A 17,661-nucleotide genomic window follows, 5' to 3' on the forward strand; every position below is an offset into this window, starting at 1 on the left:
AAATAATCACTGTAATACATACAATTGCCTATAATAAAATTTATTTATTTTTATTTTTTTTTGAGACAGAGTCTCGCTTTGTCGCCCAGGCTGGAATGCAGTGGCACCATCTCGGCTCACTGCAAGCTCCGCCTCTCGGGTTCACGCCATTCTCCTGCTTCAGCCTCCCAGTAGTTGGGAATACAGGCATGCACCACCACGCCCAGCTAATTTTTTGTATTTTTAGTAGAGATGGGGTTTCACTGTGTTAGCCAGGATGGTCTTGATCTCCTGACCTCGTGATCTGCCCGCCTCGGCCTCCCAAAGTGCTGGGATTACAGGCGTGAGCCACTGCGCCCGGCAATACATTTTGATTTAAAAAATTCTGGCTAAAAAGTTACCCAGTGTAGTTGAGTTGTACCTGTTTTTCAACCTTGACCACCCGACCGAGCATACTGAGATCATCTGTGGTCTCATGTTCTGCTGTTATTTTCTCTCGGCTCTTCTTATCTGATGTGATTTGCCCTTTTCCAAGAATTTGATCAACACTATCAGAGAAAGAGGAGATCTGATTATGAGGGCTGAAGGTGGAGATTGCCCTAGGCCAGAATGAAGAGTTTTGGAAAAAAAAATTAAAAACAGTTATCTTCAATTTATGTAAGATGAAATAAGAAAGAACTTCTTCCAGTTGATATGCTTGTTTTAACATGAGATTACACATGAGATTAATTTTCTCATTATTCTGGTCCAAGATAAAATCACTTACGGGTGATCTTCTGAAGTAAAAGTGTCCTAAACTACAAAGTAATATGTTTCTATCTCTGATCAGGCAGTTCCTGAATTTAACCATTTCAAAATATGACAAAAATCATAATTATAGTTATCTTACATTAATAGAACAGATTAGTCTCTGAGCATTTATTATACTTATGTGAAAGATAAGCAGATAAGAAAGCTATGGTCTTTTTCTTTTGGAATTCAAGTTGGAGAAAATACATGAGCTAGAAACCCAAGATTGGTTCTATAAATTCTGTAGCAGTTCAACTTTATAAAACCTTGGGAGTCATAGACAGTTTTATTAAAGAACTTAGAAGGCCATGGCCATCTAGGCAGAGATTGTAATATGACCACAATCTCTGGTCATGTTACAGATGTTACAGAATGAATTAAAGCAGTTTCCAAGAAAACTTGATCAGCCTAAATGAGAATCACTTTCTTCTTTTTTTGTTTGTGTTTAGAATTGAATTATCAAGAGTATTGACAATTTTCCAGTTTACTTTGTCTGCAGAGAAACATAGGCAGTACTCACTTCCTGCCATGACATCTAATCTACTAAACTGCAAACTACAAAGTCTGGGTCATTATTTTATCAGTCTCTGGATGTCCACAGGTCCTGGCACACACGATGGGCTCAATAATTACCTGCTGAATGAATTAACAAATTGTTATTTCTATAGCAATTGATGAACAGGTATTTTACTAAGGGCCCATTCTATGCCTCACACTGGGCTAAGTGTGCTGTGGGGACATAAAAAAAGTTCAAGACTCAGTCCTTGCATTTTGGGCACTATACAATCACAAATGCTGGTGATTTGTGCTGATAATAAAGCAAGGCTCTTCAAAAACTGAACTTACTAAATATTTTGGCTTTGAGATAATCACAATCAACTATATGTGGTTGGAATTAATATATGGAATTCATTTCTTTTAATCACTCAATAAGATGCTACTAGAAGGATACTATATATCTAGAGCCATACAGGACATGAATGAAGGAAAGAGCTCAATCTTAGCCCACAGCAAGGTGAACACACTTGTGACCGGGAAACAACACAAGGGCCAAGTCTCAACTTTGGCCCAGCACACCAAGATTCTGAGTGCTCTTGTGCTCTGCAGTAGACTCTACTACTGTATAAAGGTCAGAGAAAGGCCTATCTTCACAGGTTGGATGGTTGGATGAAACTTAATGAAGGACACATACTACGTTATTCCCAAAGGACGATTAGAATTTAGATAATAAATGGAATTTAGATAATTTAGGAGCAGCAGTAATAATTCAAACATCAGTAACAACCATTGATGTTTATTAGACACAGTGCCAGGTCTGTTACATGTTATGAATTACATGCATTAACTCATTCAATCCTCATGACAACCCTATGAGGCAAGAACTAACTTTCTTTCCATTTTTACAGATGAGGAAAATGAGACAGTTGGATGCTTTGAATGCCTGAGTTATATCTATGTTAAAAGCAAAATAAAATCAATGTTAAAAGCAAATTCCATTTGCCCACTAAAAATGAACTAAAAATATGGAGTTCAGAGGTTTACTCTACTAAAGAGAAGTTCTTCCTAGATAGTTTCTATGCCCATTCCTTTACAAGGAATGACATTTTCTTTGCTTACCGTGTTTGAAGGCTTTTGATTCTACACAACATGTCCAGATGACCAGCAGAATATTGTTCAATGACATCTTTTACATCATATGGACGTAATGTTTCCTTAAACTTCCGTTTTGCAACATGAAATTTCATAATTCTGTATGAGAACATATTACATATTAATCTTTATAACTATTAATATAAGTTACCAAAATAATTTACCAGTAAATATAATAAGAAACTCTGGGGGGAAAAGTCATGCGTCAAATTATTTTTGGCTTCTGCAGATGTGTAATATAAAAGACTGAGATTACAGTGGACAATTTAAGAACATCTCATGTGAGACACACCTTAAGAATAGAAAAATGCACTAAAAAAGAGGCTGAACACTAAGTGTTTTTCCTTTTTAATGTCCATTGAAACCCTGAATGAAAGTTAAAGTCACAATGCAATTCTAACTTTTCCATGTGATCTCCAGAAGTCCAAGATATAATACCTAGTAATAACATCCCTTACAAAATATAAAGGCTGTTAAAATGGTCTTTTATGGAACTACATGCATTTTTGAGATACAAATGTGTTTGCGAAACACTCTATTCTCTCTAGGGAAATGTACATTAATATGGAAATTTGCGTTTTTTTCCCTCATAAATTATTCCTGCAGAATACTGCTGGATTAACTAGCCAAGTTCTTTTTGTTTTCAACATAATACACTTTTTTTTTGTTTTTGTTTTCATTTTGAGATGAGGTCTCACTATGCTGCCCAGGCTCTAACTCTTGGGCTCAAGCAGTCCTCCTGCGTCAGCGTTCCCAAGTACTGGGGCTACAGGCATGAGCCACCAGTCCCCGCCATAACATATTTCTTAACTAAACTAGGGAGCCTAAGCTTTTCAGAACCAGAGACCTCTTATTACAATACCTCCCGCAACATGGGCCCCATCTTTTAAAACGATATTTCATCAACAAATTCCATGATGCCATCAATAGCTAATCTGCCTAAGATAACTAGTTCCTGCAATAACTTGATGCAATTTCTCATGAAAGCAGAAAAACATAACATTTGAATTAGTTTGTGTAGCCTTATTGCAGGTAAATTTAAACCTGTTGGTGTTTTTCAACTATTAAATGGCCTACAGACTTCCATTACCACATTTGTAGATCCCAGGCTGGGAATCAGTCACTGAGACAAAATTTGTTGTCACTTGGTGGAAAGTGGGAAGATTAGGAACAAACGCAAAGTTTAAAAAGAAAACGTCCATTGCCTATCTTAGGTGACAGCTGATTTCAGGAATCCAAATTGTTTTATAGGTTAAAAAGCCCAAACCCTACCTTGCAATTGTATTATTAACTTTCAATTAATTATATCCTAATTATTCCTGAATCACTTATCTGTAATATTCTTACTCCCTTTCTCTAACCACATATTTTTCACCAATCTCTTCTTTATTCAGTATAGGTTTTGTATTTTGCCCCCAAAAACATTTAAGCAAAATTATTCAGCAGAAAGTAAAGAATAATTTTAATTTAACTTCTTAGTATTGAGCTTTGGTTCCAAATTGGTTTACCAGCATTTAGGTTTCGTACAGCCTTAGTGTCCTGTATCAAAAAAACTGAGAAAAATATGTTACATGCGAAATTTCTGGTCTTGAGCGATTATGTAAATATGTTTCCCTATACCAGACTGTCAATTAGGTAAAGGCAGACATGGATGGCTTTTTTTTTTTTTTTTTTTTTTGAGTTGGAGTCTCACCCTGTCATCCAGGCGGGAGTGCATGGCGTGATCTCGGCTCACTGCAATTTCCACCTCCCAGGTTCAAGCAATTCTCCTGCCTCAGCCTCCTGAGTAGCTGGGATTACAGGTACATGCCACCACACCTGGCTAATTTTTTGTATCTTTAGTGGAGACAGGGTTTCACCACATTGGCCTGGCTGGTCTCGAACTTATGACCTCATGATCTGCCCGCGTTGGCCTCCCAAAATGCTGGGATTACAGGCGTGAACCACTGCGCCTGGCCTAGATGTCTTTTATTCAATAGTTAGTGCTTGATAAAAGTTAGCTATTGTTGTTACCACTTCTACTATGCCTGTTACTATTCTTCCTGAACATTGTGTGCTTAGAGCTTAGCACAGTTTCTGACATAGTAAAAAATATTTGTTGAATAAGAGGAGGAAGGAAAGAAAGAGATAAAGAGAAGATTCTCTAACCTGAGTCATATTAAGAATAAAACCAGAAGAGCTAATCTAACAGCCTAGAAACCTTCTTTGCTATCTTCAAAGCAGCTAATGATGCCTGGGTGGGCAGGAAAAAAGGAAAACCATCTTCATACATCCCAAGGTGGTTTTATTGTTGTTGTGTGATTGTGTTTTCATAACATCTGTCTACCACTTGTTATGTGAAGTACTTTGTATGTCTTCAATAGCACTTGATAAGATATTCCCTTCTCCTATTTATATTTTGGGAAACTGAGGTTCAAAGAACTTAAGTGACTTGCCCCCCAAAACAAGCAACTGGTATGAGGCAAAACCAGGATTCCACCCAGCTCTGTCTGGTTCCCACTCCCACATTACCTCCTGGTTTTCCCATGGCATCAATTCTGGAGAACTGAGAAGTCTGAGTGGGATCTTTGGCAGTTTTTTTTTTCCTATGGTGGTAGAAGAGGGACAAGCTACAGCATATGTCAGTGTGTTCTCTCTGGCTGTAGCTCAGACATTTGTGGTTTGGGACGCATCTGCTCAGATGTGAACCCACATACTTCCAACTGCCTTTTTTGCCCTAATGGGGATCTGCCGTTGTTTCTTGGTGGGCTGTTATGTGCACTCTTTCAGATAATTCATCAAAAGTTGCTTGTTGCTTTTCTGTTTTCCTTTCAGAGATGTTTTAACAGAAAGTACATTTTGAAGGCATTTGATAGATAATATTGCACTCTAGCACTCACACAGTCATAGTTTATGCAGGTCTTAAATAATTTCATTTTTTACTTACATAATTTGCTATTTATGAGCTAGCTAGCTAAAGTTAAAATTAAAATCATGGCTTATAATTTTGATCAATACTAAAAATGAAACTGATTATCTTTTACGTTATTTCAATATACTCACATAATGATAAGTATGCAAAACAGAGTAGATTTTAAAACCCTTAATGGGTTTGTCATTTATTTTTATACATCATACCACTCCTCAGGTGGTATTACCTTTTCTCCAGTGCTTTGCCTACAGATTTTTCTACTTTATGTATGAGAATTAAATAGTGAAAATTGGATTAATAAATATCATTTCAATTATTTAGAAAAGAGGAGTATGTGCAGTGATGCCTTGAGCAAGCTTGCATTGACTCCCAAGCACTGACTACTTTTAAGAATTTTGGTGGTTATTAAACACCACATGTTCTCACTCATAGGTGGGAATTGAACAATGAGAACACTTGGACACAGGGCGGGGAACATCGCACCCCGGAGCCTGTGGTAGGGTGGCCGGGAGGGGGAGGGATAACATTAGGAGAAATACCTAATGTAAATGATGAGTTAATGGGTGCAGCAAACCAACATGGCACATGTATACCTATGTAACAAACCTGTATGTTGTGTACATGTACCCTAGAACTAGTATTTTAAAAAAAAGAATTTTGGTGGTTATTAAATACAGCTATTACTAAAAATTAGATTATATAGACTTACAGTCAAGTACATTATATTAAAAACAAAGGTAATATGTACTCAAACCTCACCATTTCCTAATTATTTTACTGTATATATTACTGTCTATGCTCTTGAGTTGTTCACCTCTATTGTGTCTGTAACATGGGAATTCTATCTAATAATGTAATATTGCTCGTCTTCTCAACTCCTGCTCAGTGATGTCACACTAGTAGCTTGAAAACAGTTATGACAGGAGTATTTACACTACAGAAACTGGAAAACAATACCAATCAGGGTTTCCTCCTCCAGAAGAGCTGGTTGTTCAGCATTTGCCAGTGTATTACTGAGGCTAAAAAAATCTTACTTATTAGAATTAAGTTTTTGAAGATGGAGATCAAATAGATCTTCTCAACTGGCTGTGTTGTGGGTTGAAAACAAAAACATTAAAGAGATTCGAAGTGAGATATGAAAGTTCTAAATCAGGTTCTATGGTTTATAAGTGTGGAGGGAATGTTTAAAAGCATAGACTTTCTTTTTTTCTTCTTCTATTTTTTTGAGACAAGGTCTTATTCTGTCATGCCGGGTGGAGTGCAGTGGCACAATCATGGCTCACTTCAGCCTTGACCTCCCAGATCTGCCAATCCTCCCATCTCAGCCTCCTGAGTAGCTGGGCCTACAAGGATATACCCCTACACCGGTTAATTTTTATATTTTTTGTAGAGATGGGGGTCTCCCTATGTTGCCCAAGCTGGTCTCAAACTCCTAAGCTCAAGTGATCCGTCTGCCTTGGCCTCCCAAAGGACTGGGATTACAAGCATGAGCCACTGCACCTGGCCTGTAGAAATTTTTGAAATCAATGATTTATATAAAGAATGATGACCCTGTCATTTTACTTTTGTTAAAAGAAGACCAGGCATGTCCTGATAGCTCTCAAAGCTGTCCCCTTATTTGTATCTCCGCTGCTATAGCCTTAGAAAGAACAAACCTTTCAAAATGCAAGTAAGGGCATATTACCTCCCTTCTAAAGTCCTTCATTAGTTTTTCATGGCCTATAGGATAAATATCAAACTCCCTAGAAGCACATCCTATATGGCTGTTTATAAACTGGCCTCTGTCTATCTCTCTTGCCTTATCACCTTCCACTTCCTCCTTGGAACTTTAGGTTCCAGCAACAATAAAGTATGTATAGGTCCACAAAAACACTAGCCAATCAATTATAAACTTCAATTACTTCCATTTGCTATTTATTTTTCCTGAAATCCTGCTGTGTTTTCAAGACTCTGCTTTAAAGTCACTTCTTTTGGCCAGGTGCAGTGGCTTACACGTGTAATCACAGCACTTTGGGAGGCTGAGGAGGGAGGATTGCTTGAGCCTAGGAGTTTGAGACCAGCCTGGGCAACATAGTGAGACCCCTGTCTCTACAAAAAATAAAAAATTAACCATGCATGATGGCACATGCCTATGCTCCCAGCTACTTGGGAGGCTGAGGCGGGAGGATCACTTGAGTCCAGGAGGTCGAGGCTGCAGTGAGCCTCCACAGTCTTGCCACTGCACTCCAGCCTGGGTAACAGAGTGAGACCTTGTTTCAAAAAAAGCTCACTTCTTTCATGGAAATTTTTATGATTCCAACAAAACAGTTGATCTCTTCTCTATTAACCTCTAGCTTAGTATGTAACACACCACACTATAATTATTTGCTCATATACTAGCTTCCTCCACCAGACTGTGTAAGACCCTTGAATGCAGGGATTATGTCTTCTACTCTTGATATTCCAACACTTGGCCCCGAGTTTAATGAACGTGGGAGGCTTATTTGTTTAGAAGCCCTACTGGAGACTTCGGGCAGCTCTAGAGGGAAGAGAGTAGTGAATGGTGAGAGCTCCCTGCTTCTCTCTCCAAATGCTCATCTCTAGTTATTCCTCTGCATGCTGCCCGCTCTCCAGCCCATCTGGATTTTTCTGTCACCAATGTGCCCATTCATCAGGATTCTATCTCTCTGCACTCTACCTAAAATGCTAATTGTTCCAGATTCAGCTCAAGCACCAAGTGCTCTAGGAAATCTTTCCTAACCACCCCCCACTGGGGTAGATGGTCCTTCTCTGTGCTTTCAAATGCACTGTGATGTAGCTAAATCTGTGGCAGTGTGTCTCACCCACTGGAATTTATTCATGCCAGGAACTGTGCTTTTTACTTTAGCATCTGCATAATCCCTGGCAAGTATTAGGGGGTTTATTAAATGCTAGTTGAAGAAATAAATGACGATTTGCTATTCCATAGTTCAAAGATGTTTGTGTTTCTGTTACAAGGCGGACTCTTGTATGGATCTTCTAAAAAAGAAAGCCTTAGAATAGATTTAAGTTCTTCAGGTACATTTCAGAAAGAGCATAAGCCTCTGAGTTTCCTCCATGAATAAAAAAACTTTCTAAAGTAAAAGAAATGTTCATTCATTCAATAGTTAGGACGATGTGTGGTTCAGAAAAGTCATTTAAATAGAACTGCTACTGAAAATCATGAAAACATAATATTCTTTTCCCTTAGATTGCTAATGTAATTAGGATCACACAAAGAAACTGCATTGCAAGCAACAAGATACCATTATGAGGAAATAAGAAGAAAGGCGAGAACAGTGGAAGTCAAGGAATACATAATACTGCAACGTGATAAGCAGCAAATGTAAAGAAAGACCTAATAGCAAAACAAAACTGTCCAGGGAAAAGAGAGGGAAGAGCTTGTTGGGATGTAATCATATTGGTTGAATGAAATTTATAGTATTAAAAGACCATCAAGAAAACAATAGAAAACATGTGGCTGGAGTCTAAAAAGAATACAATCTCAGTTTTTCATTCCTAGGAGATTGCTATCAGTGCTTCCAAAAATCATGTGTGCCCGGCTTGCTCTAAGCAGGACCAGGTGTGAGGGATGCTCTCTGGGGCTCCTAACTGTTTTAGCCATCATACTGTGTGAATGAAGATGCCTGGTCAGCGGGGTCACGTAACTTGACATGTTTACATTATTCAATTATCTCAGCCTCCCTCTTTCTACCCAATCCCCTCTCACTTCTTCCAGGACAGTACATGATTTTCATGATCAAAATAGAAGGTAGAGAGGGGAAAATTTGTGTCTAAGCTAAGTTTGAGAGAAAGCATCTCTGAGTATTTAGTATTGTCCTCCTTGACCCCTGCAGCATTTTCTTATTTCTCTGGTCATCATTGGAATGCCTGGAACTGCCTCTGTCTTTATGATGCAATGAACGTAACCTGGGCACCCACTATCCATCTGCTGGACACAGAGCTGGATGGCGGGGACACAAAGTTGAGCAAGACATAGATCTTGCTCTCTTCAACTTAATGTTGAGTGGGTCTTCAGGAGTTGTGCCTGGCTGGATGGCTGGTGCTGTGCTAAGCACTTTACCTGCATTCTGTCAACTTAAAACTCTAAGAATTTTCCACTTTTGACATCTGGGTCAAGTAAAGATCAGGAGGTTGAGTTACCTGTTCAAGGTCACAGAACTAGTAAGAACAAGGTTACTGCAGATGCCGAGGTCCACATTTTTACCATTCCACTCATGGTGCTGCATCACAGAGTGAATCCCAGGCAGGCAATCTCGTAAACATTAAGGAGAATGTTTAGGCTGTCTATGGGTCTGACCTCCTACCGTGCCTTGTATGCTCTGACAGTCTCACGCAAATGAATCCAAAGCCACGTTAGTCATTTATTCATCTCTGTCCTTGTCTTTCCCGAGGGGATCCCATGCTTGGAATACATCTGCCTTTCAACCCAGCCATCTGCATTCTTTCATAGGGTCCCTTCTGGGAATCAGTCCATGGCTAAAATGGGTTACCCACCTCTAATAATTGTAATGTTTTACCTTTTATCACAAATTTTAAGGGCTGTCTGCTTACTTTACCTCATTTTGTAGGATATATACATCAGTCTCATTGGAGTCTGTTAGTTTTGCTTTACAAGGCATATTTTCCAGCTATATATATATATATATAATATATTCCCAAGGTATATCATGAGCAAAAAGCTACCCAATTAGCCTTTGAGAAGAGGAGAGAGTAAGCCATTATCTAGTTATTTACAGGGAGCAAGGAAGCTCAGAGTTCAATAATTCTAGACACCAGGAAAATGTGGGTGCTGAAAACTGAGGAAAATGTCTCAAAGTAGCTATCGAACTATGAATTCCAAAGGTCTTTCAATTCTTCAATTTTTTTTCCATAAGACTTGCATTTCATATACTAAGGGCTTTAACTACAGGATGATGGGGTGGTGGGGAGACCAGGGGAGTAGGGGAGTCCTTGTTGGCAGGTAGAATAGTGAAATCTGGTTTCATGCTTAGTTCTCACATAGGCTAGCCCAAATCTTCGGTGTCTTAATCTCTAAACACAGCTGGGAGCAAGTCCAGAGCAACTCAGAGTCTAGACAAGGGCCCGAAAGCTTCTGCTATAAAGGGTCAGGTGTAAATATTTTATGCTTTGTGGGTTGTATGGTCTCCGCTGAAACTACTCAAGTCAGCCACTGTAGCATGCGAGCAGCCATAGGACAATAAATAAATGAATGAGTGTAACTACATTTCAATAAAACTTTATTTATAAAAACAAGCCCCTTGGGTTAGATTTTGATCCCCTGGCTATAGTTTGCTGACCCCTGGTTTAGATAAGAAGAGCCAAGAGAAAATGCCCTGAAGCCAGGAATAAATGAAAGTCCATGAACTGGCCTGGAGAAGCAGCAGAAGACCTTGGTGGCTTCTTACATGCTTACAAGAAAAGTTTGGTATGACTTGTGTATTTCCTACTAGAAAGAATGTCTGGGCAAATCATTCTAGAGTTAAATTAGGAACTTTAAGATATATTTAATGATTAAAATGATAATCATATTAGACAGCACTTTATAGTATAATTCTATGATAAGGGTACTATTGCCATCTCCATTTTGCAGATCAAGAAACTGAGGCACAGAGGGGTTAAGTAACTTCCCTGATGTTAAACATCCAGTAATTGTGGAATTAGCATGTGAACCAGTTTGGCTCCAGCTTTGAGCTCTTAATCATAAGGTTCCTCTATTATCTTAACATTAAGATCTTAATACTGTAACACGAAATAACAACAATGAAAAGACACTTTGATACCGTATGGTTCTTTTTACTCACATGTGCCTGGCACATAGTAAGTGTTCAATAAACTTTTGCTAAGTGAATGTCCTGTTTTTACTATGTCTCACCTTCCTTGAGAGAGGTCTGAAGTTTCATGCAAGAAGTAGTTAAGAAGTTCCACTAATTTTTCAAAGGATTACCTTAGAAGGGAAAGGGAGTGCTGAAGTGACTGATTCATCCATTCTTTCACTGAATATTCATTAAGCACCTATGACCAGCCTTTTGGAGGACCAGCAAAAGGCTGAGGAATAAGTCACATACTCACCTGCTTCTTTTCTTCATGAGGGTAAACTGCATCACTGGGACTAATACAGCAGCAAAGAGCAAAAGACCCCTAAGGTTTGTCTCCCTTGATGCTGTTGGTTATGAACAGACTAGGAGCCCAATAAACCTATCGCACAAAACTGACATGTCCCAGCAGTACCACTAGAGGGTGCAAAAGATTCATCACAAACCTAAACTGGTACATCCTCTTGAAACTGAACTCCGCTCATACAATTTTCTGAGCATGAAGAAATAACTAAAGCAAAGTGAAACTCTGGGTAGACGACATCTATATATACACACGAACACATGTGCACTTATAAGGAAATGTAGGTGCATTTGTTGTGCTGCCATGAGTTCTAAAATCTTACAAAAGTCTTATTCCAATCCTCTAAATTTGGGTAAAAATATTGCATATGAATATGCAGCGATAAGAACGATGAGAAAACAGAAGCAGCAGTGACTGCTGCCACCACCAAACAGATGGATGGACCCAGCCAGCAGCCAAACCATGTGCAGGGCGGAGAGGGCTCAGCCAACTGTGAACTGAAGAGGCAGTTTGATTGACTGTCAAGACAGCAGTACTTCCCAAGCTTGGCTGCTCTTTGGAATCACCTAGGGAGCTTTAAAAAATGCTTGGGTCCTGCCTCCAGAAATTCTGTCTTAATTGTTCCAGGGCGTGGTCCAAAGATTTTACAAAACTTTTCAGGTAATGCTAATGTGCGGCCAAGGTTGAAAGCCACTGGAGTAGAGACAGGATTGGGGTGGCGGTGGCGTGTGGTGGTGGAGTGTGTTGGGGGTGGAACAATCCCTGCTGTCATGCAAAGAAGTGATCATGATTCATGCCGGCTTGCAAAATCTTCTAAGTCGCACATGTCAGACCCATAGGCATGGCGTCAGGGTGCCTTGGTGTCAGATCTCTAATCAGAACCCAAATGCCTCTCCTTCCTTGAGTGAGGTCTGAAGTTTCATGAAAGAAGTAGTTAAGAAGTTCCATTAATTTTTCAAAGGATAACCTTGGAAGGGAAAGGAAGTGCTAAAGTGACTGATTCATTCATTCTTTCAATGAATATTCATTGAGTATCTATGACGTTGTGCTGAGTATTGTGTTAGGCTCCAAACTTTTAACTGCTGGGAGCTGGCAGAGTTAAAGAAGCCTCCTACGTGATGACAACGATCATTTGGTCCCCAGTCTCTTCCTCTTTACAATCATGGTGCAAGACAATGGTTGCTGCAACTGTGAGCTCTGATAGGATTTGAGAGTCTCATTTGTCCAGAGCTTGGAGCTCTCTAGATAAGCTTCATGTGACTGCCTCCCCCAGTGAGGCCTGATGAGTGGGACTCGAGAATTTGTCCATTCATTCATTCATCAAACATATATTGAGTGCCTACTATATGCCAGCTTCTGTGCTAGATGCCAGGGATACAGCGATGAAGAAACAAATCCTATTGCTGGGGCACTTGCAGTCTAGTAAGGCACACAGACAAGTAGGCAGACAGTTAAAATTCACTTTGTGATGTGCAAGGTGCTGGGAAGCCCAGGGTGATATGGGAATGCAGAAGAGGGGTGTTTAACCCAGACTGGTAGAGGTGATCAGAAATGATTTCTGGAGGAGATGACAGTCCTTTACCTACTTCGCACCCTCATCTCTGGGGATATTATTAAGTTTCTGAAGGTTGCTGAATGGCCCCCGTGTGATTGCAGATCTTATGTTTATGGGGTGGATGTGGGTTTCTCTCCTTTAATCCCTCACTTTATAGTGGTTATTTGGGTTAACTTACACTACTGACATGCATTTCACATCCCTCTGTTATGGTTTGAATGTCCCCTCCAAAATTCATGTTGAAATTTTATGCTCAAAGTGGCAGTATTGAGGGGTGGAACTTACAAGAGGTGATTGGATCGTGAGGGCTCTGTCTGTATGAATGAATTATGGATTAATGGATTAATGAGCTATCATGAGAGGGGAACTGGTGGCTTTATAAGAAGTGGAAGAGAGACCTAAGCTAGCACATAGCATGCTCAGTCCCCTTGCTATGTGATGCCCTGTGCTGACTCAGGATGCCACAGAGAGTCCCCACAAACAAGAAGGCCCTCACCAGGTGCACCTCCCACCTTAAGATCTCCCAACCTCCATAACTGTAAGAAATAAATTCATTTTCCTTATACTACTCAGTTTCAGATACTGTTATAAACATCAGAAAACAGACTGAAATACTCCCTCTTCCAGTTTGGAAAATTCTATCTTCTGATTTCTGACCCTCCATGAGAAATACAGCATCTATCTGTCTTAAAAGCACGGACCCCAGGGCTCATCCTTCAGGTGACCCAGAGCCTTTTGATCACAGAATTTCCCCTGAGGCAGTCCTCACTCGAAATTGATCATGGAACAAATCCAGCAGACAACTAGGGCTGCAGGGCTTGATAATTTGGGTCACTATTGAAAGCATATGTGTTAGTTATTTAGAATAGTTTTTAATGCTGTTTTCCTATTAATACGTAAACATAATTCAACAATATAGATTTGTATTTGTGTTTACAGTATTTAAACTCTGACAGTTTCATAACCTGCAAAGCAAGTTATAAAATTATATACCTAGGATTCCTCCACTCTTCTTTCATCTTAGATTGGGTTACTAGACAAGACCAAGGAACCCCAGGAGTCCCTGGATGCACTGATTTGTCTCATTTTCTTGGTTTTAACTCTTAATAGAGAAATGTAAATTAGTTCCACGTGTGTACAGTCTGTCTGATGTTCTCACTGTAGGGGCAAGCAGATATTCCATCTGGCTCACTTAGGACATTCAGACATTCTCTGGCCACACTGTTTCCACCACTGAAAGTAGACTTGTTCTCCTAATGCTTGCCATTATTGTCCTTTATATGCAGGATCTAGTAGGCTCTCCTGCAGAGCTTTTTTTTAAAAAAATGTTTGTAGAGATGGGTCTCGCTATGTTTCCCAGGCTGGTTTCAAACTCCTGGGCTCAAGCCATCCTCCCAGCTCAGCCTCCCCAAGTATTGAAATTTTATAGGCCTGAGCCACTGCACCTGACCCCTCCTGCAGATTTTGTTGGATTTTCTTTTAAGAGTGTAAGAGTAGTAAAACCCAAGCACGAACTTCCAGATCCGAGGAAGTCCTTCCTGCCAGGAATTTGTAAGCATTGATATGGCGACTAAATTTAGGGATTTTGTTTTCTTAGGAGTGTAAAATCTTGCATACATTTTAAAGTGTGAAATGAATAAGTAAATAAATAAATTGACTATACATGTTGACTACTTTGAAATATTTTTAGCATGGAATAGGAGATTCTATATTTTTAGCAAATAATAGAAAACTCAGTTTAAATTATAGTCAAATAAAAGGTTGAATATCTCACATGCTACAAAGTAAGTGCATCTTCAGTGAAAACACTACTTTAACAGAGCCTCAGAGCAAATGTAGCCACAAGTAATTACCTTCAAAACAAAAACAAGCAAAAAGAACATTCCAGGGAGTATATTAGCTGATTTTAAAGATATGTGCTAAATGATCCATAAAATGTTCTTTTAGCAGCATCCTTTACTGTAACATGTCATAGATTGACTGTCAAGAATGTCTTAATAGTGACTTGCAAACAAAGACTCATCACCTCTGCTAAAATAGCAGAGATGCCATCAGCAAAATTAAGAACTGGTGATGATTAAACAGCCTGTAGATTTAACAAAACCCACAATGGCAAACATGTGCCTCTTCTTTACTTACGGAGTATTCTTGCCTGAAATATGAAGTGAGATGTAAGAAGGATTCACAGCTGAGACTGCATTTTAGGGATGGTGAAGATAATGGTCCCATACATGCCTTTCAGAACAGGAAGAACACAGGGGCAAGAAAACTGAAAAACTTTATCGCCCAACCCAGGGTAACAGCGAGGCCTGATTTGCATACCCACTTCAGGAACTCTGAAATGTCATTAGTGGTTCTTCAGTTCGCTGATCAGATCTGAGCTATTTTAGAAGAGTTGATGAGCCTTTGCTAGTTACAAAGAAATTCTTGACACTTCATCTATGTTCATATTAGAGTGAAAGATTCTGGTAATTTAAGAAAGTGTTCTATTTACCATCTGGCTTCAAACCCTTTTCCTTCTACTGAATTTTTCTCCGAAGTCACGGATGACCTCCTTGTTGTCACTTTCAAAGGACCTTCTCATTTTTTATCTTCTTTGACCTCTTAGCGGCATTTAACAGCGTTAACATCTGCCTCCTGCTTGAAACACTTTCCTCCTCTGGCTCCTCTTCTGTCACACTCTCCTGGTTTTCCATCTGTCTGACTGCTTTGAATCTGTCTCCTTCAGAGCATTCTTACTTTTGCAGCTCCTGTTTGTGAACCTTAGACTTCTGTGTTGACCATCTTCTCTTTTTACTCCCTGGGGTGAGACTTCTGCAAACCATTTATCTCTGTGCTGACAGCTACCAAATTTGTCCATATTCCAGATTGCTCTCCTGGATGTCAGATCCAGAGATCCACCTACCTGTTGGGCCCTGCTGTGACTGCTTGAACTCAACACTCGCAATAATGCACCATCTCCCCTCAAGCCAGCCTGTCTCACCATCCTTCAGATGTGCCATCCTTGATTCCTCCTGTTCTTTCCCTCCATCCTCTCCAATCAGTAAATATTCAAATCCTGTCTGAAATCCATCCTTCACTCTTCTCCATCATGACTGCCCAGCTCAGGCCCCAGCAGATCCAGGTATTGTAATAATAGTTCTCTCTTTCCAATACATTCCTTACATTGCAATCAGAGTCATCTTTCCAAGTTTTCAAATGAAACACTGTATTAGTCTGTTCTTGCACTGCTATAAAGAAATACCTGAGACTGAAAAATTTATAAATAAAAGAGGTTTCTTTGGCTCATGGTTCTGCAGGCTCTGCAGGAAGCATGACTGGGGAGGCCTCAGGAAACCTACAACCATGGCGGAAGGCAAAAGGGAAGCAGGCTTCTTATGTGGCCGGAGCAGCAGGAAGAGAGAGAGAAGCGGGAGGGAGGTGCTACCCACTTTTAAACCACCAATCTCATGAAAACTCACTTACTATTATGAGAAGAGCAAGGGGGAAATCCGCCCCCATGATCCAATCACCTCCCACCAGGCTCCTCCTTCGACACTGGGGATTACAGTTTGACACGAGATTTGGGCAAGGACACAGATCCAAACCATATCATGCACGGATCTGATAAATTCATTTCTGTACTTAGAATCCTCCACATTCCTGTTCATTCTTAGGGTTCCTCCTCCTCCCTTCAGCCATACTCTCCTCATCCTTGTCCTCCACCTTCAACTGTCACCCATACTTTCTAATGCCACCTTCACTTCTGCTTCTTTGCAATTGCAGTGTTCTCTGCCCATCCTCTATCACCCTCCTTAGTAACCTGGCTAGTTCCTACATATCTACCAGATTTCTTCTTTTCCTTCTTTTAGAGTCTTCCCAAATGCTACCTTCCCCAAAAGTGCCCATATAGGTTGGCCTAAACCGTCCTGGACTTCTGTCATTGTAGTAATATACTGCTCTGCATTGTAATCGACTCTACTTTTCTGGTAGCTCCTCACAACTCTCAGCAGGGATCCATCTTTCTTGTTAACGTTTATCTCTGTGCCTGGTGCACAGTTGAAACTCAAGAGCTATTTTTCAGATGCATGCACTGAACCCCTGGGAAGAGCTTTAAGAGTCTCTAATCAGGCTTCGACAAGGGTCAGGGAGGGAGAGGGAAGAGCTAACTTCTTCCTTTCATTGTCCTGTTGCTTCTTCAGAGGGTGCCTGGGAAGGCTGCAAGCTCACCTTGAGGAGAAAAGAGGTGAGATTTACTTGGAACATTGATTCATGGTTGTTCTTCATGGGTGAAAAAATTGCTCTTCCAGGCCAGGCACAGTGATTCATGCCTGTAATTCCAGCACTTTGGGAAGCCGAAGTGGCGGGTCACCTGAGGTCGAGAGTTCGAGACCAGCCTGACCAACATGGAGAAACCCTGTTTACAGCCTGACCAACATGGAGAAACCCTGTCTACTAAAAATACAAAATTAGCTGGGCATGGTGGCGCATGTCTGCAATCCCAGCTACTCGAGAGGCTAAGGCAGGAGAATTGCTTGAACCTGGAAGGTGGAGGTTGTGGTGAGCCAAGATCGTGCCACAGCCTGGGCAACAAGAGCGAAACTCTGTCTAAAAAAAAAAAATTGCTCTTCCAGCTCTGAGTAATTTCTCAGCCCAGGTG

General features: G+C 40.2%; 1 protein-coding gene across 10 annotated transcripts in view; it reads right to left on the bottom strand.

Annotated features, from left to right (window-relative positions):
* The window catches only part of KCNQ5 (potassium voltage-gated channel subfamily Q member 5), a 567,701-nt gene that overhangs the window by 5,983 nt on the left and 544,057 nt on the right, over positions 1-17,661 (bottom strand). For 8 of the 10 annotated variants that reach the window (XM_074037671.1, XM_065543828.1, XM_074037670.1 and 5 more), the window contains 2 exons: positions 2,386-2,517; positions 401-527 (listed from right to left, as the gene is read on the bottom strand). In XM_074037671.1, the coding sequence (XP_073893772.1) occupies positions 401-527; positions 2,386-2,517 (259 nt within the window). The remainder of the gene's footprint in view (positions 1-400; positions 528-2,385; positions 2,518-17,661) is intronic. The other 2 variants (XM_074037672.1, XM_074037673.1) reach the window with 1 other exon arrangement.

This window comes from Macaca fascicularis, chromosome 4 (assembly GCF_037993035.2).
Source record: "Macaca fascicularis isolate 582-1 chromosome 4, T2T-MFA8v1.1".
NCBI classification, from domain to species: domain Eukaryota; kingdom Metazoa; phylum Chordata; class Mammalia; order Primates; family Cercopithecidae; genus Macaca; species Macaca fascicularis.